Source organism: Apteryx mantelli, chromosome 32 (assembly GCF_036417845.1).
Source record: "Apteryx mantelli isolate bAptMan1 chromosome 32, bAptMan1.hap1, whole genome shotgun sequence".
Lineage (NCBI taxonomy): Eukaryota > Metazoa > Chordata > Aves > Apterygiformes > Apterygidae > Apteryx > Apteryx mantelli.
In genome coordinates this window covers 679,105-699,272 of record NC_090009.1, presented here as the reverse complement: position 1 = coordinate 699,272, position 20,168 = coordinate 679,105, and the positions used below count along the sequence as shown (strand labels likewise).

The 20,168-nt window shown below is 66.9% G+C and overlaps 3 protein-coding genes across 3 annotated transcripts in view; 1 reads left to right on the top strand and 2 right to left on the bottom strand.

The window, feature by feature from the left end:
- DHX16 (DEAH-box helicase 16) overlaps positions 1-8,492 on the top strand; it is a 9,215-nt gene extending 723 nt beyond the window's left edge. Inside the window, 10 exon segments of the mRNA XM_067313638.1 lie at positions 79-256; positions 1,103-1,258; positions 1,319-1,382; positions 2,023-2,039; positions 2,042-2,086; positions 2,089-2,133; positions 2,136-2,182; positions 4,054-4,215; positions 6,420-6,593; positions 8,263-8,492. Coding sequence (XP_067169739.1) covers positions 79-256; positions 1,103-1,258; positions 1,319-1,382; positions 2,023-2,039; positions 2,042-2,086; positions 2,089-2,133; positions 2,136-2,182; positions 4,054-4,215; positions 6,420-6,593; positions 8,263-8,391 — 1,017 coding nt within the window. The 3' untranslated portion in view covers positions 8,392-8,492.
- A 773-nt stretch (positions 8,493-9,265) lies between these two features.
- C32H6orf136 (chromosome 32 C6orf136 homolog) lies at positions 9,266-13,673 on the bottom strand. The gene is made up of 6 exons (XM_067313637.1): positions 13,524-13,673; positions 12,359-12,838; positions 11,950-12,038; positions 11,648-11,848; positions 9,511-9,580; positions 9,266-9,406 (listed from the first exon to the last, which is right to left on the bottom strand). The coding sequence occupies exons 1-6, from the start codon at positions 13,671-13,673 to the stop codon at positions 9,269-9,271; spliced, it is 1,128 nt and encodes a 375-aa protein (XP_067169738.1). The 3' UTR covers positions 9,266-9,268.
- Positions 13,674-14,581: 908 nt separating this feature from the next.
- Positions 14,582-19,452, bottom strand: ATAT1 (alpha tubulin acetyltransferase 1). Its single transcript, XM_067313895.1, is given in 11 exon segments — positions 14,582-15,210; positions 15,307-15,494; positions 16,536-16,607; positions 16,737-16,782; positions 16,898-16,999; positions 17,101-17,214; positions 17,314-17,372; positions 17,472-17,517; positions 17,519-17,569; positions 18,447-18,507; positions 19,315-19,452. Coding segments are annotated over 11 exon segments (963 nt in total). The 5' UTR covers positions 19,413-19,452; the 3' UTR covers positions 14,582-15,084.
- Positions 19,453-20,168: the final 716 nt, after the last annotated feature.

The following is a 20,168-nucleotide window of genomic DNA, read 5'->3' as shown; positions in this document are numbered from 1 at the left end:
TCCGTTGCTCCGGGTCCCCCACCCCGTGTCCCCTCTCCCCCGGGTCCCCGCTACCCCCTGTGGTCCCCGTGTCCCACCCCGGTGTCCCCGCAGGCCTCGGCGAACCAGCGCGGCGGACGCGCGGGGCGCGTGGCGCCGGGCAAGTGCTTCCGCCTCTACACGGCCTGGGCTTTCCAGCACGAGCTGGAGGAGACGCCGGTGCCCGAGATCCAGCGCGCCGACCTGGGCTCCCTCGTCCTGCTGCTCAAGAGCCTCGTGAGGCCGGGCGGGGGGGCTGGGGGGGGGCATCTTGGGGGGGCATCGGGGCATCTCAGGGCCGTAGAGGTCTTTCGGAGGCAATTAGAGCATCTAAGGGGGCATCAGGGTCTCCTGGGGGCTATCAGGGCATCTCAGGAGGCATCTCAGGAGGCCATCTCAAAGGGCATCAGGGCATCTCGGGGGGCGTCGGGGCATCTTGGAAGCTATCAAGGCATCTCAGGTGGCATCTCAGGAGGCTCTCGGAGGGTATTGGGGCATCAGGGCGTCTCGGGGGGCATCTTGGAGGCTGTCAAGGCCTCTCAGTGGCATCTCAGGAGGCCTCTCGGAGGGTATTGGGCATCTCAGAGGGCGTCGGGAATCTCAGGGGCTGCACGGCATCTTGGTGGCTATTTTGGGAGGGATTAAGGCATCTCAGGGGCAAATGAGGCATCGGGGAGGCCACGAGGGCATCTCGGAGGCATCTCGGGGGGCATCAGGAGCTTTCAGGGCATCAGGACGCATCTTGGAAGCCATCTCAGGGGCATCTGGGAGCCTTCAGGGCATCTCGGAGTGCATCGCAGGGGCCTCAGGCATCTCGGTGGGTATCTCAAGGGCCGTCGGGGCTTCGGGAGGGCAACGGGGCATCAGGGGAGTCATGGGGGATTCTCAGGGGGCATCAGAGCATCTGGGGGGTCATCGCATGGGCATTGGGGCGTCTGCGGGGCTGCTGGAACATCTCGGGAGGCTTCTCGGGGGCGGTGGGGGCATGTGAGGGCCATCTGGGGAGCTCCATGGGGCACGGGGCCAGGGGTCACAGGGAGGGGACACCTCGGGTGACGCCGGGGGGTGACGTGCCCGTCCCCAGGCATCAACGACCTCATCCACTTCGACTTCCTGGACCCGCCGCCCCACGAGACGCTGGTGCTGGCGCTGGAGCAGCTCTAGCCTTGGGCGCCCCTCAACCACCTGGGCGAGCTCACCACGGTACTGGGAGCCACTGGGAGCTACTGGGAGGGACCGTGTCCCCCCCTGCCCGGTTACTGGGAGGCACTGGGCGCCCTGACGATGTCCCCGTCCCCAGCTGGGCGGCCGCATGGCGAGCTGCCCGTGGAGCCCATGTTGGCCAGATGATCTGCGTCAGAGCAGTGAGTGTCCCCGCGTGTCCCCCCACCACCACCACCCCTGTGTCCCCGCAGTGATGTCCCCGTCCCCAGACTGATGTCCCCGTCCCCAGGGTGACACAGTGACATCCCCGTGCCCAGGTATGGGGTGCACGGAGGAGATGCCTCTTGGTGCTGTATCCGTCTCCTGGCTGACATCCCCATCCAGTGGGCGATGTCCCCATCCCCAGGACACCACGGTGACATCCTGTCCCCAGATATGGGTGCATGGAGGAGATGCTCCCGGTGCCGTGCCCATCCCCAGGTTGATGCTCCATCCCAGGGGTGATGCCTCCATCCAGGGGTGATGCCCCCATCCCAGGTTGATGCCCCCATCCAGGTTGATGTCTCCATCCCCAGGTTGATGTCCCATCCCAAGGGTGACGTCCCCATCCCAGGGGTGATGTCCCCATCCCAGATTGATGCCTCCATCCCAGGTTGATGCCTCCATCCCCAGGTTGATGCCTCCATCCCAGGGGTGATGCCTCCATCCGAAGGGTGATGCCCCCATCCCAAGGGTGATACCTCCATCCCAAGGTTGATGCCCCCGTCCCAGGGGTGACGCCCCCATCCCAGGGGGTGCCGTCCCGTCCCGGGACCGCCGCGGTGACGTCCCCGTCCCCAGGTACGGCTGCACGGAGGAGTGCTCTCGGTGGCCGCCATGCTGTCGGTGAACAACGCCGTCTTCTACCGCCCAAGGACAAGGTGGTCCACGCCGACAACGCCCGCATGAACTTCCCGTGCCCGGCGGCGACCACCTCGTGCTGCTCAACGTCTACAGCCAGGCACGCCGGGGCGGGGGGGGGTCCTGGGGGGGGAATTGGTCTGGGGGGACCTGGGGGGGGGAACCTGGGGGGCTTGGGGGGGTAATCAGGGGTCTGGGAGGTCCTGGGGGGTAAATGGGGGGTCTGGGGGATCCTGGGGGGAATTGGGGGCTTGGGGGGTAAATGATGGGGTGTGGGGGGTCCTGGGGGGGTAATCTGGGTGGTCTGGGGGACCATGGGGGGGCTTGGGGGGTAAATCAGGGGTCTGGGGGGACCCTGGGGGGAAATTGGGGGGTAAATGGGGGGGTCTAGGGGTCTGAGGGGGGTAAATGTGGGGTTCGGGGGGACCCTGGGGGGGGAACTGGGGCACTGGGGGGTAAATCAGGGGTCTAGGGGGTCCCTTGGGGGGGTAAATGGGGGTCCCTGGGGGGCATGGGGGGTTAAATGGGGGCTCTGGGGGGTAGGTGGGGGGATTGGGGGCTCTTGGGGGGGTAAATGTGGGGTCTGGGGGGTAGCTGAGGGGTTCGGGGTGCCCTGGGTGGGGTCAGGGGACCCTGGGGGGGTCTGGGGCCAGGTGCTGACCGTGTCCCCATGTCCCTGTGTCCCCCATGTCCGTGTCCCCTTGTTGTCCCCACGTCTCTGTGTCTGATGTCCCACGTCTCCACATCCGATGTCCCCATGTCTCCATGCTCGATGTCCCCCACGTCACTGTGTCTGATGTCCCACGTCTCCACATCTGACGTCCCCACATCTCTGTGCTTGACGTCCCCACATCTCCATGTCCGACGTCCCACGTCTTTGTGCTCGACATCCCCACGTCTCCACGTCCAACGTCCCCACGTCTCCGTGCCCGACGTCCTCTATGTCTCCATGTCCGACGTCTCCACGTTGCCGTGCCTGGTGTCCCCGCGGTGGTGGCGATGTCCCCACGTCTCCATGTCTGATGTCCCCATGTCTCCGTGCCCGACATCTCCATGTCTCCATGCCTGATGTCCCCATGTCTCCATGTCCAACATCCTGCGTCTCCGTGTCCGACGTCCCACGTCTCCATGCCTGATGTCCGCATGTCTCCATGTCCGATGTCCCCACGTCTCCACGTCCAACGTCCCTGCGTCTCGTGCCCGACGTCCCCACGTTGCCGTGCTGGTGTCCCCCACGGCGGTGGCGATGTCCCCATGTCCCCACGTCTGATGTCCCCACGTCTCCACATCCGACGGTCCCCACGTCTCCATGTCTGACGTCCCCGCGTCTTCGTGCCTGACGTCCCCACGTTGCCACGTCCGATGTCCCCACGTCCCCACATCTGATGTCCCCACGTCTCCACATCCAACATCCCTGCATCTCCGTGCCCGACGTCCCCACGTCTCTGTGCCTGATGTCCCCCAACGTCCCCACGTCCGATGTCCCCACGTCCCCACGTCCGATGTCCCCACGTCTCCACATCCAACGTCCCCGCGTCTCCGTGCTTGATGTCCCCACGTCTCCGTGCCTGATGTCCCCATGTCTCCATGTCCGATGTCCCCACGTCTCTGCGTCTGACGTCCCCACGTCTCCGTGCCTGATGTCCCATGTCCTCCACGTCCGATGTCCCCACGTCTCCACGTCCGATGTCCCCACGTCTCTGCGTCTGACGTCCCCACGTCTCCGTGTCCGACATCTCCATGTCTCCACGTCCGACGTCCCCACGTCTCCACGTCTGACGTCCCCACGTTGCCACGGTCCGATGTCCCCACGTCTCCATGTTTGATGTCCCCACGTCTCCACGTCCACGTCCCTACATCTCCACATCCGACGTCCCCACGTCTCCACGTCCGACGTCCCATGTCTCCGTGCCCTGACGTCCCCGCGTCGCCGTGCCGGTGTCCCCGTGCCCGCGGCGGCGGCGGCGGCAGTGGGTGGAGAGCGGCCACTCGGTGCAGTGGTGCTACGAGAACTTCGTGCAGCTGCGCTCGCTGCGCCGGGCCCGGGCCGTGCGCGAGCAGCTCGAGGGGCTGCTGGAGCGCGTGGAGCTGGCGGCCGCCTCCTGCCGCGGCGACCTCCGCCTCGTCCGCAAGGTGACCCCCCCCCCCCCCCCGAAAACACCCCCCCCCGGGAACCCCCGAACCCCCCGGAACCCCCCGAACCCCCCAGAACCCCCCGAACCACCCTGAACCCCCCGAACTACCCTGGGACCCCCCGAACCGCCCTGAACCCCCCAAACTGCCCTGAACCCCCCCAAACCGCCCCAGAACCCCCCGAACCGCCCCCAAACCCCCCCAAACCGCCCCAGAACCCCCCCAAACCACCCCAGAGCCCCCCAACTGCCCCGGGACCCCCCCCAAAATGCCCTGGGACCCCCCAAACATCCCTGGGACCCCCCTGAAATGCCCAGGACCCCCCCAAACTCCTTCAGGACCCCTATATTCCCCTTCAGGACCCCTATATCCCCCCCAGGAGCCCCATATCCCCCCAGGACCCCTATATTCCCCTTCAGGACCCCTATATTCCTCCTAGGACCCCTATATCCCCCCCCCGGAACCCCCCCGAACCGCCCTGAACCCCCCGAACCGCCCCGAACCCCCCGAACTGCCCTGAACCCCCCCGAACCGCCCCGAACCCCCCGAACCGCCCTGAACCCCCCGAACCCCCCAGACCCCCCCGAACCGCCCCGAACCCCCTGAACCGCCCTGAACCCCCCGAACCGCCCCAGAAACCCCTGAACCGCCCTGAACCCCCCCGAACCGCCCCAGAACCCCCCGAACCGCCCCAGAAACCCCTGAACCGCCCTGAACCCCCCGAACCGCCCTGAACCCCCCGAACCGCCCTGAACCCCCCGAACCGCCCCAGAACCCCCCGAACCGCCCTGAACCCCCCCAAACCGCCCTGAACCCCCCGAACCGCCCCAGAACCCCCCGAACCACCCTGAACCCCCCCAAACCACCCCTGAACCCCCCGAACCGCCCCAGAACCCCCCAACTGCCCTGGGACCCCCCAAACCGCCCTGAACCCCCCCAAACCACCCCAGAACCCCCTGAACTGCCCCAGAACCCCCCCAAACCGCCCTGAACCCCCCCAAACCGCCCCAGAACCCCCCGAACCGCCCTGAACCCCCCAAACTGCCCCAGAACCCCCCAACTGCCCTGGGACCCCCCCCCAAACTGCCTCGCATCCCCCTGAACCGCCCAGAGCCCCCCAACTGCCCTGAGACCCCCCCCAAACCGCCCCAAACCCCCCCGAACCGCCCCAGAACCCCCCGAACCGCCCCGAACTCCCCCCCGAACCCCCCGAACTGCCCTGAACCCCCCCAAACCGCCCCAGAACCCCCCGAACTGCCCTGGGACCCCCCCAACTGCCCTGGGACCCCACAACTGCCCTGGGACCCCCCCCAAATGGCCCGGGACCCCCCAACTGCCCTGGGCCCCTCCCAACCACCTGGGAGCCCCCAAACATCCCCGGGACCCCCCCAAAATGCCCCAGAGCCCCCCCAACTGCCCTGAGATCCCACCAATTGCCCCAGGCCCCTCCCATTGCCCCTGGGACCCCCATTTCCCCCATAGGACCTCTGGGACCCCCATATCCCCCCCCAGGACCCCCATAGTCCCCCTAGGACCCCTATATCCCCCCCAGGAGCCCCATTTACCCCCTATATCCCCCCCAGGACCCCCAGCTCCCCCCCGGGACCCCCATTTCCCCCATAGGACCCTCTGGGACCCCCATATCCCCCCCAGGACCCCTATATTCCCCTTCAGGACCCCTATATCCCCCCCAGGAGCCCTCCAAGAGCCCCATTTACCCCCCATATCCCCCCCAGGACCCCAGTCCCCCCCCCGGGACCCCCATTTCCCCCATAGGACCCTCTGGGACCCCCATATCCCCCCCAGGACCCCTATATCCCCCCCAGGAGCCCCATATCCCCCCCCCCCCAGGAGCCCTCCAAGAGCCCCATTTACCCCCATATCCCCCCCAGGACCCCCCAAATACCCCCTAGGACCCCTATATCCCCCCCAGGAGCCCCATTTACCCCCTATATCCCCCCCAGGACCCCCATCTCCCCCCCGGGACCCCCATTTCCCCCATAGGACCCTCTGGGACCCCCATGTCCCCCCCCAGGACCCCCATAGTCCCCCTAGGACCCCTATATCCCCCCCAGGAACCCCATATCCCCCCCCAGGAGCCCTCCAGGAGCCCCATTTACCCCCAGGAGCCCCATATCTCCCCCGTGTCCCCCTGTGTCCCCCCGGTCCCCGGCAATGACACTGTTTCCCCCCCCCCCCCGCAGGCCATCACCGCCGGCTTCTTCTACCACACGGCGCGGCTGACGCGGGGCGGCTACCGCACGGTGAAGCACCAGCAGACGGTGTTCATCCACCCCAACAGCTCCCTCTTCGAGGAGCAGCCGCGCTGGGTGCTCTACCACGAGCTCGTCTTCACCACCAAGGAGTTCATGCGGCAGGTGGGGGGGCGCGGGGAACCACGCGGGGACGGGGTGGTGGTGGTGGACCCCCATGGCCACGTCCCGCCTTGGATGGGGCTGACGGGACGGCGATGGTGACCTCCATGGGAATCGTGTTGGCGGGATGGTGGTGGTGGACCCCCATGGCCACGTCCCGCCTTGGATGGGGCTGATGGGACAGCGATGGTGACCTCCATGGGGATCGTGTTGGCGGGATGGTGGTGGTGGACCCCCATGGCCACGTCCCGGCTTGGATGGGGCTGATGGGACAGCGATGGTGACCTCCCATGGGGACCAGGGTGTCGTGACAGTGACCCCCATGTCCTCCATGAGGACCAGGGTGAGGAGACAGTGACAGGGACCTCGTGGCCATGTCCTGACCAGGACCAGGGTGTCACGACAGTGACCCTCCCCCATGTTTCCCACGGGGACCAGGGTGACAGGACAGTGACGCCACGTTCCCCAATGGGGACCAGTGTGTCTTGACAGTGACGGTGACACCACATCCCCTATAGGGAGCAGAGTGTTGTGACGGTGACACCACATCCCCAACAGGGACCAGAGTGTCATGATGGTGACAGTGACACCATGTCCCCCATTGGGACCAGAGTGTCGTGACGGTGACACCACATCCCCCAGGGAGACCAGAGAGTCATGATGGTGACGGTGACACCATGTCCCCCATGGGGAGCAGAGTGTTGTGACAGTGACACCACGTCCCTGACAGGGACCAGAGTGTTGTGACGATGCTGGTGACACCACGTCCCCCAGGGGGACCAGAGTGTTTCAGTGGTGACACCAGGTCCCTGATGGGGACCGGAGTGTCATGATGGTGACAGTGACACCATGTCCCCTGTGGGGACCAGAGTGTCGTGACAGTGACAGTGACACCATGTCCCCGACAGGGACTAGAGTGTTGTGATGATGCTGGTGACACCACATCCCTCAGGGGGACCAGAGCGTTGTGACGGTGACACCACATCCCCCAGGGAGACCAGAGAGTCATGATGGTGACGGTGACACCATGTCCCCCCATGGGGAGCAGAGTGTTGTGACAGTGACACCACGTCCCTGACAGGGACCAGAGTGTTGTGACGATGCTGGTGACACCACGTCCCCCAGGGGGACCAGAGTGTTGCAGTGGTGACACCAGGTCCCTGATGGGGACCGGAGTGTCGTGACGGTGACACCACATCCTTGATGGGAACCAGAGTGTCGTGACGGTGACACCACATCCCCAACGGGGCCTAGAGTGTCATGATGGTGATGGTGACACCACATCCCTCATGGGGACCGGAGTGTCGTGACGGTGACACCACATCCTTGATGGGAACCAGAGTGTCGTGACGGTGACACCACATCCCCCAACGGGGCCTAGAGTGTCATGATGGTGATGGTGACACCACATCCCTCATGGGGACCGGAGCGTCGTGACGGTGACACCACATCCTTGATGGGAACCAGAGTGTCGTGACAATGCTGGTGACACCACGTTCCCCCATGGGGACCAGAGTGTTATGATGGTGACACCATGTCCCCCAGGAAGACCAGAGTGTCGTGGGGGTGACACCACGTCCCCCGCGGGACCCAGAGTGTCGTGGGGGGAGGTGCCACCAGGTCCCCGCGCCGGTGACACCCCCCCCCCCCCCCCCGGCGTCCCCGTCCCCAGGTCATCGAGATCGACAGCGCCTGGCTGCTGGAGGTGGCCCCCCACTACTACCAGGCCAAGGAGCTCGAGGACGCCGGGACCCGCAAGATGCCCAAGAAGGGCGGCAAGAGCCGCGAGGAGCTGGGCTGAGGGGACACGCCGACGTCCCCGGGGCTGAGGGGACGCGCGGCGACGTCCCCGGGGCTGAGGGGACACGCGGCGACGTCCCCAAATACAGGCGCTTTGGCAAACGAGCGGCTCCTGCGTCTTGTTGGCTGCCCGGACGCCTGGGCCCTTGGGTGTCCCCTCCCTGGACACCTGGGTCCCTGTTTGTCCCCTTCCCGGATGCCTGGGTCCCTGGGTGTCCCTTCTCCAGACACCTGGGTCCTTGTTTGTCCCTTCCCCGGACACCTGGGTCCCTCTGTGTCCCCTCCCGGATGCCTGGGCCCCTGGATGTCCCTTCCCTGGACGCCTGTGTCCCTTCCCTGGACACCTGGGTCCCCATATGTCTCCTCCCCGGACACCTGGGTCCTCTGTGTCCCTTCCCAGGACACCTAGGTCCCCGTGTGTCCCCTCCCTGGACACCAGGGTCCCTGTATGTCCCTTTCCTGGACATCTGTGTCCCCATATGTCCCCTCCCTGGACACTTGGGTCCCTCTGTGTCCCCTCCCCGGACGCCTGGGCCCCTGTATGTCCCTTCTCCAGACACCTGGGTCCTTGTTTGTCCCCTCCCCGGACACCTGGGTCCCTCTGTGTCCCCTCCCTGGACACCTGGGCCCCCATATGTCCCCTCCCTAGACACCTGGGTCCCCATATGTCCCCTCCCTAGACGCCTGGGTCCCCATATGTCCCCTCCCCGGCCCCCCCCGTGTCCCCACAGCAGCAGCAGCAGCAGCAGCAGCTCCACGTTTCTCCCTTTATTCTGTACATTAAGTTAGAGGGGTCGGATTTGGGGGGGGGGGGGGGGCCGAGCCCCGGCAGCAGCGAGGGGGGGGGGGCGGCGGCGGCGGCGGCCGGGGGGGGGGGCTCAGGGGGGTCCCGGGGGTCCCGGGGCGCCGGGGGGCTCGAGGACGAGCTGCAGCGCCGGCCCCGCTTGCGCCAAGCCGGCCGCCGCCGCCACCAGCAGCTTCTTGGCCTCGGCCACGGCCCCGGGCGCCGGCATGAGCTGGGGGGGGGACAGAGAGGGAGGGGGGGCGTCAGGGGGTCACTGTCACCGTCACCCCCCCCCTCGGTGTCCCCCACGTGTCCCCACCGCCGCCGCCGCGTTACCTTGTCGATGTGGTGGCAGCGGATGAGGCCCTGCGAGTCGAGGAAGAAGGTGGAGAAGGCGTCGTAGGACCTGGGGGGGGACGGGGACGGCGTGAGGGCGGGGGGGACGCGGGGGGGACACGAGGGACACGAGGGACACGGGGACGGTGTTCTGTATCTGGGGACATGGGGGGACATGAAGGACACAAGGGACACGGGGACGGTGCCCTGCATCTGGGGACATGGGGGACACGGGGGACATGGAGGACACAGGGACGGTGTCCTGCATCTGAGGAGCTCTAGGGACATGGGGGACACGGGGACATGGGGGACACAGGGACGTGGGGGACGTGGGGACTGTGTCCTGCATCTGAGGAGCTCTAGGGACATGGGGGACACGAGGGACACGGGGATGCGGGGGACACAGGGACGTGGAGGACGTGGGGACTGTGTCCTGCATCTGGGGAGCTCTAAGGACATGGGGGACATGGGGACATGGGGGACACAGGGACGGTGTCCTGCATCTGAGGAGCTCTAGGGACATGGGGGACACAAGGATGTAGGGGACACGAGGGACACGGGGACATGAGGGACACGGGGATGGTGTCCTGCATCTCAGGAGCTCTGGGGACACAGGGACATGGGGGACACAGGGATGTGGAGGACACGGGGACATGGGGGACGGTGTCCTGCATCTGAGGAGTTTTGGGGACATGGGGGACGGTGTCCTGCATCTGAGGAGTTTTGGGGACATGGGGGACATGGGGACAATGCCTGGGGTCTGGGGAGTTCTGGGGACATGGGGGACATGAAGGACACGAGGGACACGGGGACGGTGTCCTGCATCTGGGGAGCTCAGGGGACGTGGTGACATGGGGGACACCAGGACGGTGTCCAGCATCTGGGGATGTGGAGGACACAGGGACATGGGGGACGCAGGGACAGTGCCCAGGGTCCGGGGACGTGGGGGACATTGGGGATGGCATCTGGGGAGCTTTGAGGACTTGGGGACGGCGCCCTGATCCGGGGACGTGGGGACGCAGGGCCACGAGGATGGTGGCACTTTGGGGCCACAGGACCACGAGGACGGCGGGGATTTGGGGACACGAATTTGCAGGACGAGAACAGCAAGATTTTGGGGACACAAATTTGCTGGGCCACGAAACCAGCGGGGTTTTGGGGACACGACTTTGCCAGACCACGAGAACAGCAAGATTTTGGGGACACAAATTTGCAGGACCGTGATGACGGCAGGATTTTGGGGACGTGGATTTACAGGAGCACGAGGACAGTGGGGATTTGGGAACGCGAATTCACCGGACCACGAGAACAGCAGGATTTTGGGGACACAAATTTGACGGACCACGAGAAGGGCAGGATTTTGGGGACACGAATTTGACGGACCACGAGAAAGGGCAGGATTTTGGGGACACAAATTTGATGGACCCCGAGAAGGGCAGGATTTTGGGGACACAAATTCACCGGGCCACGAGAAGGGCAGGATTTTGGGGACGCAGATTTGACGGACCACAAGAAAGGGCAGGACTTTGGGGACGCAAATTTGATGAACCACGAGAAGGGGCAGGATTTTGGGGACGCAGATTTGATGGACCACGAGAAGGACAGGATTTTGGGGACGCAAATTCGATGAACCACGAGAAGGGCAGGATTTTGGGGACGCAAATTTGATGAACCACGAGAAGGGGCAGGATTTTGGGGACACAAATTCACCGGGCCACGAGAAGGGCAGGATTTTGGGGACACAAATTCACCGGGCCACGAGAAGGGCAGGATTTTGGGGACACGAATTCACCAGACCACGAGAAGGACAGGATTTTGAGAACACGAATTTGATGGACCACGAGAAAGGGCAGGATTTTGGGGACACGAATTCACCGGACAACAAGAGCAGCAGGATTTTGGGGACGCAAATTTGACGGACCACGAGAAGGGCAGGATTTTTGGGGACGCAAATTCGATGGACCACGAGAAGGGGCAGGATTTTGGGGACGCAAATTTGCAGGACCACGAGAAGGGCAGGATTTTGGGGACGCAAATTTGACGGACCACGAGAAAGGGCAGGATTTTGGGGGCCACGAGGCCGGGGGGTGGGGGGGGAGGATTTGGGGCCACGCGGGCGGGTGACGGGGCCGCTCACCGCAGCAGGTCGCGCTTGTCGCGGCGGTAGAAGCGCAGCAGGCAGAGGTGGAAGGGGAGGCCGGTGAGGCGCCAGCGAGCCCGGACGCTCCAGTCCTCGGGGTGCTGCGTCAGCGCCAGCACCTCCAGGCGCACGCTGGCGAAGTAGCCCCACGCCGCCGCCCGGCACAGCGCCAGCGCCACCTGGTACATGGCCCGGCCCCTGCGGCAGCGGGGACGGGGACGGGGACGGTGACGGGGACAGCACCGGCGCGCTGTCCTTGTCCCCCTCCCCGGTTCGGTTCCCCCCCCCCCCCGGCTCACCGCGTGCGCAGCCGCAGCGGCTGGTTGACGAACTCCACGTCGGGCGAGTAGAGGCCGTAGTCGTGGATCTTCTGGAAGAAATTGGGCAGCTGCCCGCGGCGGCGGCAGGGGAAAAAAAAAAAGGGGTCACTGGGGGGGCCCAGGCGTCCGGGGAGGTGTCACCTCCCTCCCCATGTGGCCAGGTGACACCGCAGTGGGATGGGACCCCCAGGGAAGGGGCCCAGGCGTCCGGGGAGGTGTCACCTCCCTCCCCATGTGGCTGGGTGACACCGCAGTGGGACAGGGACCCCCCAGGGAAGGGGCCCAGGCGTCCGGGGAGGTATCACCTCCCTCCCCATGTGGCTGGGTGACACCATGGTGGGATGGGGACCCCCAGGGGAAGGGGCCCAGGCGTCCGGGGGCCGCCCACCTCGTGCTGCAGCTTGGCGTGCACCAGGGCCAGGTGCTCCTCCATGCTGGGCTGGGAGCGGCGCGCCGGGCCGGGGCCGGTGGCGGCGGAGCGGGCGGGCGGCAGCGGGCGCAGGAGCAGCGTGGCGGCGGCGGCGGCGGCGGGAGGAAGGGGGGGACGGTCGCGCACGGCGATGTCGTCCTCCCGGCGCCCATCCACCGTGGTGATGGCGCCTTCCAGCCCCTCGGGGGGCGACAGGGCCCGGGCGGCGCCGGCGCCGGCACCGGGGGGGCAGCGGCGGGCGCCGGGGGGCCGCGGGGGGCCCCGGGGGGGAGGCAGCAGCGGGGCCACCGCCGCCGTCGCCCCCCCCCTTCCTCCGGCGCCGATCCGGCCCGGATCCAGGTCCTGCAAACAGTGGGAGAAAGGTGCTGGCAAGGGGGGGGCGGGGCTGCCCCGTGGCCACGCCCCCTCTGCGCCTAGCCACGCCCACCCTACTCTCTCCTGTGCAATGCCATTTGCATAACCCCACCCTTTGGGGGGTCACACTGCCTTGTCAACCCCACACTGACAGGTGGTCATTTGCATGGCCACACCCCCTTCCCTATTTGGACAGCACACTCAAGCCTGCATGTGATTTGCATAGCCCCTCCCACTCCACACCCCCGTTGGAAACAGCTATTTGCATAGCTCCACCCCTACAGCACCAACCTCCTTCCCTGTTGGAAACATCTATTTGCATAGCCCCACCCCCAAGCACCTGTGAGTCTGCCCTATTTGCATAGCCCCACCCCTACAGCACCAACCTGCTCCCCCGTTGGAAATGGCTGTTTGCATAGCCCCGCCCCCAAACTGGCTGTCTGCTCTCCCTATTTGCATAGCCACGCCCCCTCCCCGACAACGGGTTCCCTGCTCTCTGCCTCCTCCCGTTGGGAATGTCTATTTGCATAGCCCCGCCCACAAAGCCGGCCACTCGCGCTTCCTATTTGCATAGCCTCGCCCCCGACCGCGCCAACCTGCTCACCGCGCTCCACGCCCCTCCCGTTGGAAGCGGCTATTTACATGTCCCCGCCCACAAACAGCCCTTCTATTAGCATAACTCCGCCCCCGGTCCCATTCGAACCCGCTCCCGCGCCCTCCGCGCGGCCCCGCCCCCCCGCGGCCCGGCCCCGCCCCCTCCGGCCCTCACCTGCGGTCGCGCTCGGTAACGGCGGCGCGGCGGGTCTCCGCCGTGGGCGCCGGCCGCCGCCGCCGCGGGCCAGGCGCGGAGGCGGGCGGCGGGGCGGAGGCGGGCGGCCACGGCGGCAGCCACGGCGGCGGCCTGGCTGTGCCGGTACATGGCGGACCCCCCCCTTTCGCCTCAGCCGCTGCTCGCCTCGGCCGGCGCGCCCACTGCGCCTGCGCCGGCCCGGCCTGCCCGCGCCCGCCCCCGCCGCCACGCAGGGCGCCTGCGCGGGGCGGCCGGGCCGCGCGCGGCGCATGCGCGCAAAGGGCGGCGCGGCGGGAGGGGCGGGGGGCGCCGGCGGCGCGCGCGCCGGGGAAGGTGACCGGGCAGGCAGCGAGATGGCGCATGCGCGGTGGGAGAATTCCGCGCATGCGCGCTCGCACCCCGCAGGGCGCCGCTCGCTCCCCTTGAGCGCGGCGGGGGCGGGGCTTAGGGAAGAGGGGCGGGGTTTCGCCCCGAGAAGGGGGCCAATAGCAGCGCGGGGGGGCTTTGAAGGCGGGGCTTCATCCAGGTGGGGGCAACAAGGATGGAGCTCAGGAGGGGGCGGAGCTAAGAGCGACTCGGGTGGGTTTAAACAATGGGCGTGGTCAAATGGGGCGGGGCTAAACGAGGGGGCGGGGCTTGCCAGGCACGTGGGCCAGTTTGAGGCTGAATGGATGAGTATTTCTGAGTGGGGCTGGGGGGGGCAAAGGGCAGGGGGCGGGGCCAGCTAGGCTCCACCCCTTTGTGATGACATCACCCCCAGCCCCATGGTGGGGGGGGCCAGAGTACCCAGGCATCGGGGGCGCAAGAAGAGACCAGGGTTGGAAGTAAAAAAAAAAAAAGGAAACCAAACTTTCCTCAATTTTATTGAAATGTAACCAAAAGAGGGGTGGGGGGGATGTCGTGGGGGGGGCTGTGGGGCAGGGGGGGGCACCCGTGGGGCAAGGACGGGCACCCACGGGGGCTGTGGGGCAGGGACAGGCACCCACAGGGGTTATGGAGCAAGGACGGGCACCCGCTAGGTGGGTTATGGGGCAGGGACAGGCGTCTGGGGGGGGTTATGGGGCAGGAACAGGCATCTGGGGGGGGGCTATGGGGTGGGGACGGGCACCCACAGGGGCTGTGGGGCAGAGACAGGCACCCTTGGGTCCTGTGGGGCAGAGACGTGCACCCACGGGGGCTGTGGGGCAGGGACAGGCACCCACGGGGGTTATGGGGCGGGGATGGGCACCCGCTAGGTGGGTTATGGGGCAGGGACGGGTGCCTGGGGTGGGTTATGGGGTGGGGAGAGGCACCCACAGGGGCTGTGGGGCAGGGGACAGGCACCCTTGGGTCCTATGGGGCAGAGACGGGCACCCACGGGGGCTGTGGGGCAATGACGGGCACCCGCGGGTGCCGTGGGGCAGGGAGAGGTGCCTAGAGGGGCTTTTGGGTGGGGAGAGGCACCCGTGGGGCTATAAAGCAGGGACGAGCACCCATAGGTGCTATGGGGCAGGGACGGGCACCCTTGGGGCTATAGGGCAGGGATGAGCACCCATAGGTGCTATGGGGCAGGGACGAGCACCCGCAGGCGCCGTGGGGCAGAGCCCCCCCCCCCCCGCAGCCTCCCATCCCCGTCGAGCACCCAAAGGCGCCGCGGCGGCGTCAGCGCTCGGCGCGGCTGAGCGACCTGCAGAGAGAGCGGGAAAAAAAAATCACCACGGGAAAATGGGAGAAAAGCGCGGGATTCGGGAGCGGGGCGCGGGATTCGGGGCCGGCGGCTCACCCGGAGCGGCGGGGGGTGTTGGCGGCGGCGGCAGCGGGGGGGGTCCGGCGGCGGGGGGCTCCGGCGCAGGCGGCGCAGCAGCAGCTCCTGCTCGGCCAGGAAGGGTCGGAGGCTGCCGCGCACCGGCGATCCGGTGCGGCCCGGCGCCAGGTTGAAGGGCCACGGCGGCTCCAGCTCCTCGCGCAGGACTGCGGCGGCGGCGGCGGCGGCGGCGGTGGGGGGAAACGGGGGGGGAGAAACAAGGGGGAGAAACAAGGGGTGAGAAACGAGGGGTGAGAAATGAGAGGTGGGAAATGAAGGGTGAGAAACGAGGGGTGAGAAACGGGGTGAGAAACGAGGGGCAGAAACGAGGGGGGAGAAATGGGAGGTGAGAAAACGGTGTGAGAAACGAGGAGCAGAAACAAGGGGCAAGAAATGGGGGGTGAGAAACGAGGAGAAGAAACGAGCAGAAATGAGGGGGGGAGAAACGGGGAGGAGAAAGGAAGGGCAAGAAATGGGGAGCAAGAAATAGGGGGTAAGAAACAAGGGCCAAGAAACGGGGGGTGAGAAAGGGGGGTGAGAAACAAGGGGTGAGAAATGACGGGCAAGAAACGAGGAGCAGAAACGAGGGGAGAGAAATGAGAGGTGGGAAATTAAGGGTGAGAAACGAGGGGTGAGAAACGGGGGGTGAGAAACGAGGGTGTGAGAAACGAGGGGTGAGAAACGAGGGACAGAAATGAGGGGGGAGAAACAAGGCAGAACAAACGGGGGCAAAAAGGAAGGGCAAAAAAATGGGGAGCAAGAAATAGGGGATAAGAAACAAGGGGCAAGAAATGGGGGGCGAGAAATGGGGGGCGAGAAACGGGGGTGAGAAACGAAGGGCAAGAAACGGGGAGCAAGAAATGGGGGGTAAGAAACGGGCAAGAAAGGGGGGGCAAGAAAAGGGGGGCAAGAAAGGGGGGGCGAGAAAGGGGGGCGAGAAAGGGGGGTGAGAAAGGGGGGCGAGAAATAGGGGGTAAGAAACGAGGGGTAAGAAATGGGGGGGTGAGAAACGGGGGGCGAGAAACGAGTGAGAAACGAGGAGCAAGAAACGGGGGGAGAAATGAGGAGCAAGAAATAAACAGGCGGTGAGAAACGGGGGGTGAGAATCAAGGGGTGAGAAACGGGGGTGAGAAAGGGGGGGGGCAAGAAAGGGGGGGGCCGCACCGCCAGCCCTCCTCCCCCCCCGTCCCCCCCCCCGCGTCACTCACAGTCGCGCTCGGAGAGCGAGTAGGGCTTGACGGCGTCCTCGGGGCGCTTGGGCGGCGGCGCGGCGGCCGGCGCTGCGGGGGGCAGAGCGGGCGGCGGGCTCGCTTTTTTTTTTGGGGGGGGGGGACGCACCCGCCACGCTGCCGGGGGGGGGGGGCTGCCACCCCACGGCGCGCAGGCGTCCCCCCCCCCGAAACACTCACCCGGCCGGTTAGAGAAGAAACCCTCGAAGATGACGAAGTTGTTCACCTGCGGAAAGGGGGAAAAAAGAGAGAAGGGGGCGTTTTCGCCGTGCTGGGGGTGTTTTATTTTTTTGGGGGGGGGTCCTATTTCGGGGGGGGGGGGCAAAGCGGCGGTAAATCACCTGCGGGATGGCGTCAGCCAGGCCGTAGTGCTTGCGGAGGAAGGCGAGGAGCTTTTCGGAGGGGCGGTCGACGGCCAGGCGCCGCGGCTCGGTGCGTTCGCTCTGCGCCGGGGCGAGGCGGGTGGGGGGAGGGGGGACACGGTGACGCCGAGGGGGGGTCGCACGCGTGTCCCCCCCCTCCGCGGTGTCCCCCCAAGCATCACCTGCAGCATGTGCTGGAAGAGCTCCTTGCCGTAGCCGTGCCGCTGCAGCGACTCGTGAACGTAGAAGTCGAGGACGCAGAGCGGCTCCGCTTCGTTCTGGGTCCCGTCGCGGTCCTGGGGGGGGGGGCGGCGATTGGGGGGGGGCGTGAGAGGGGCCCAGGCGTCCGGGCCACCCCCCTGCCCCCCCTTTTATTACCATTTTGGGGCACTCACCAGCAGGAAAAGCTTCTTGTAGCCCACTTTGAGGAAGCCAACGACGGCGCCTTTGGCGGCTCTGCGGGAGGAGAAGGGGGGTGGGTTTTTTTTGGGGGGGGGGAAGCCCCCTCACCCGGACGCCTGGGCCCGGCCCGGACGCCTGGGCCCCCTCGTACTCACCCGCGGCCCTTCGGCGTCGCGCAGGATGTAGAGGACGTGGCGGGTTGGCTTCCATGCGGGCCGCGCTGGTCACGGGGGCCGGCAGGCCCTGGGCCTGGGGGGGGCGGCATCAGCGCCCCCAATTTGCCCTTAATTTGCCCCAAATTTGCCCCTGGTTTCCCTCCAAATTTGCCCCCCCGTTTCCCCCCAACTTACCCCCGTTCCCCCCCCCCAAGCTGCCCCCAGTTCCTCCCCCGGTTCCCCCAGTTTTGCCCCCATTTCCCCCCCCGAATTGCCCCCATTTTCCCCAATTTATCCTGTTTCACCCCCTACTTGCCCCATTTTCACCCCAATTTGCTCTGTTTCCCCCCAATTTGCCCCGTTTCCCCCCAGTTTGCCCCCGATTTGCCGCCAGTTCCTCCCAGTCCCCCCAAGTTGCCCCTGTTTTCCCCTGATTTGCCCCCCGGTTCCTACAATTTCCCCCTGGTTTCCCCCCCAGTTTGCCCCCAGTTCCCCCCAATTTCCCCCCAGTTTGCCCCGTTTCCCCCCGTTTCCCCCCAGTTTGCCCCGTTTCGCCCTATTTTGGCCCTGCTGGGCCCCGTTTCCCTCTCGTTGGGCCCTGTTTTCCCCCCACTTTGCCCCGTTTGGCCCCATTTCGATCCTCCTGGGCCCCGTTTTGGCCCCGTTTCCCCCCAATTTGTCCCGTTTCCCCCCCGTTTCCCCCCCACTTTGCCCCGTTCGGCCCCATTTCGATCCTCCTGGGCCCCGTTTCGGCCCCGTTTCCCCCCAATTTGTCCGTTTCCCCCCCGTTTCCCCCCAGTTTGCCCTGTTTAGCCCCGTTTTGACCCCTCCTGGGCCCCGTTTTGGCCCTCTTTCCCCCCAATTTGTCTCGTTTCCCCCCATTTCCCCCCAATTTGTCCCGTTTCCCCCCGTTTCCCCCCAGTTTGCCCCGTTTCCCCCCATTTGGTCCCGTTTGGGCCCCGGACTCGGACCTTGGCCGAGGCCTTGCCCAGCTCGTCGATGAGCGTCCTCAGCTGCTGCTCCAGGTCCCCCCTGGGCACGGGAGACACCGGGCTGGGCCCCGCGGGGACCCAGGCGTCCGGGCGCCCCCCCCGCCCCTTCCCAGCATGCCTCGGGGCAGCCCGGGGGCACCCCCATTTCCCAGCATGCTCCAGGGCACCCCCTGTTTCCCAGCATGCCCCAGGGCAGGGGCAATGGGCTCCCCTCTCTTTCCCACCATGCCCTGGGGCATCTCCATTACCCAGCATGCCCTGGGGCAGGGGCAATGGTCACCATTTCCCAGCATGCCCTGGGGGGGCTCCCACTGTTTCCCATAATGCCCTGGGGCAGGGGCAATGGTCACCATTTCCCAGCATGCCTGGGGGGGAAAGACCCTGTTTCCCAGCATGCCCTGGGGCCAGGCATGAGGGAGTTCCCCTGCTTCCCATCATGCCCTGGGGCAGGGACAATGGGCAGCCCCCCATTTCCCAGCATGCCCTGGGCTTCTCCTTGTTTCCCAGCATGCCCCGGGGCAGGGGCAATGGTCCCCATTTCCCATCATGCCCCGGGGCTGGGGCAATGGGGGGGTGTCCCCCTGTTTCCCATCATGCACCGGGGCAGGGACGATGGGCACCCCCCCATTTCCCAGCATGCTCCCCGGCAGGCTCAGCAGCCCCCGCCCCCCCTGTTTCCCATCATGCCCCGGGATGAGCACACCGGCCTCCCCCCCCCCGTTTCCCAGCATGCCCCGGGACGAGCACACCGGGGCCCCGCCGTTTCCCAGCATGCCCCGGGGCCGGCCGCGCCCCGCCCCACCCCAGCGTGCCCCGCGCCCCGGCCCCGCCCCCGTTGCCGGGCTACCGGTGGGCGGGCCCGCGGCGCCCGGCGGGCCGCAGGTGCTGGTCCACGATGGTGACGCGCTCGCCCAGCACCGCCGCCACGTCGAACGGGAACTCCATGGCCGCCGCCGCCGCCGCCCCGGCGACCGGCCCCGCCCCCAGCGACCGGCCCTCCGCTGGCGGCCGCCCAGGGCCCGCCCCTAGCAACAGGCCCCGCCCCTGGCGACAGCCCCCTCCCCACCGCGAGGCAGCAGGGGCCGCCCCTGGCAACAGGGCCCTCTCCTAGCAACCGCCCCCTCCCCGCGCCCACCCCTGCCAGCTCGCCTGCCCGCCCCTAGCAACCAGGGCCCACCCCTAGCAACCTGGTCCTCTCCCCGCTCCTAGCAACGGGGGCCGGCCCTTAGCAACCGCCCCTCCCTGTGCACTGTCCCTAGCAACCGGCGCCTCCCTATGCCCGCGCCTAGCAACCAGGTTCCCTCCCTGCTCCTAGCAACGGGGGCTGACCCTAGCAACCGCCGCCTCCCTGCACACCGCCCCTAGCAACCGGAGGATGTCCCTAGCAACCAGCCCCGCTCGCTGCCCATCACGACTGTGGTCACCCATAGCAACCGGTCCCTCCCCATACCCCACACCTAGCAACCAGCCCTGTTCCCGCCCCTAGCAACCAGGCCGCCTTCCCTTTGCCATGGGCCCCTCCCAGCAGCAAAGCATCATGGGAAAGTGTCACACCTTCCCCCCCCCAAGGCATCATGGAAAAGAGCCAACCACCGCTCCCACCCCAGGGCATCACGGGACACAGGTCAAGCAGCGCTGCCCCGCTGCATCATGGGAAGCCTGCTGCCATGCTCCCTGCCCCAGGGCATGCTGGGAGACAGG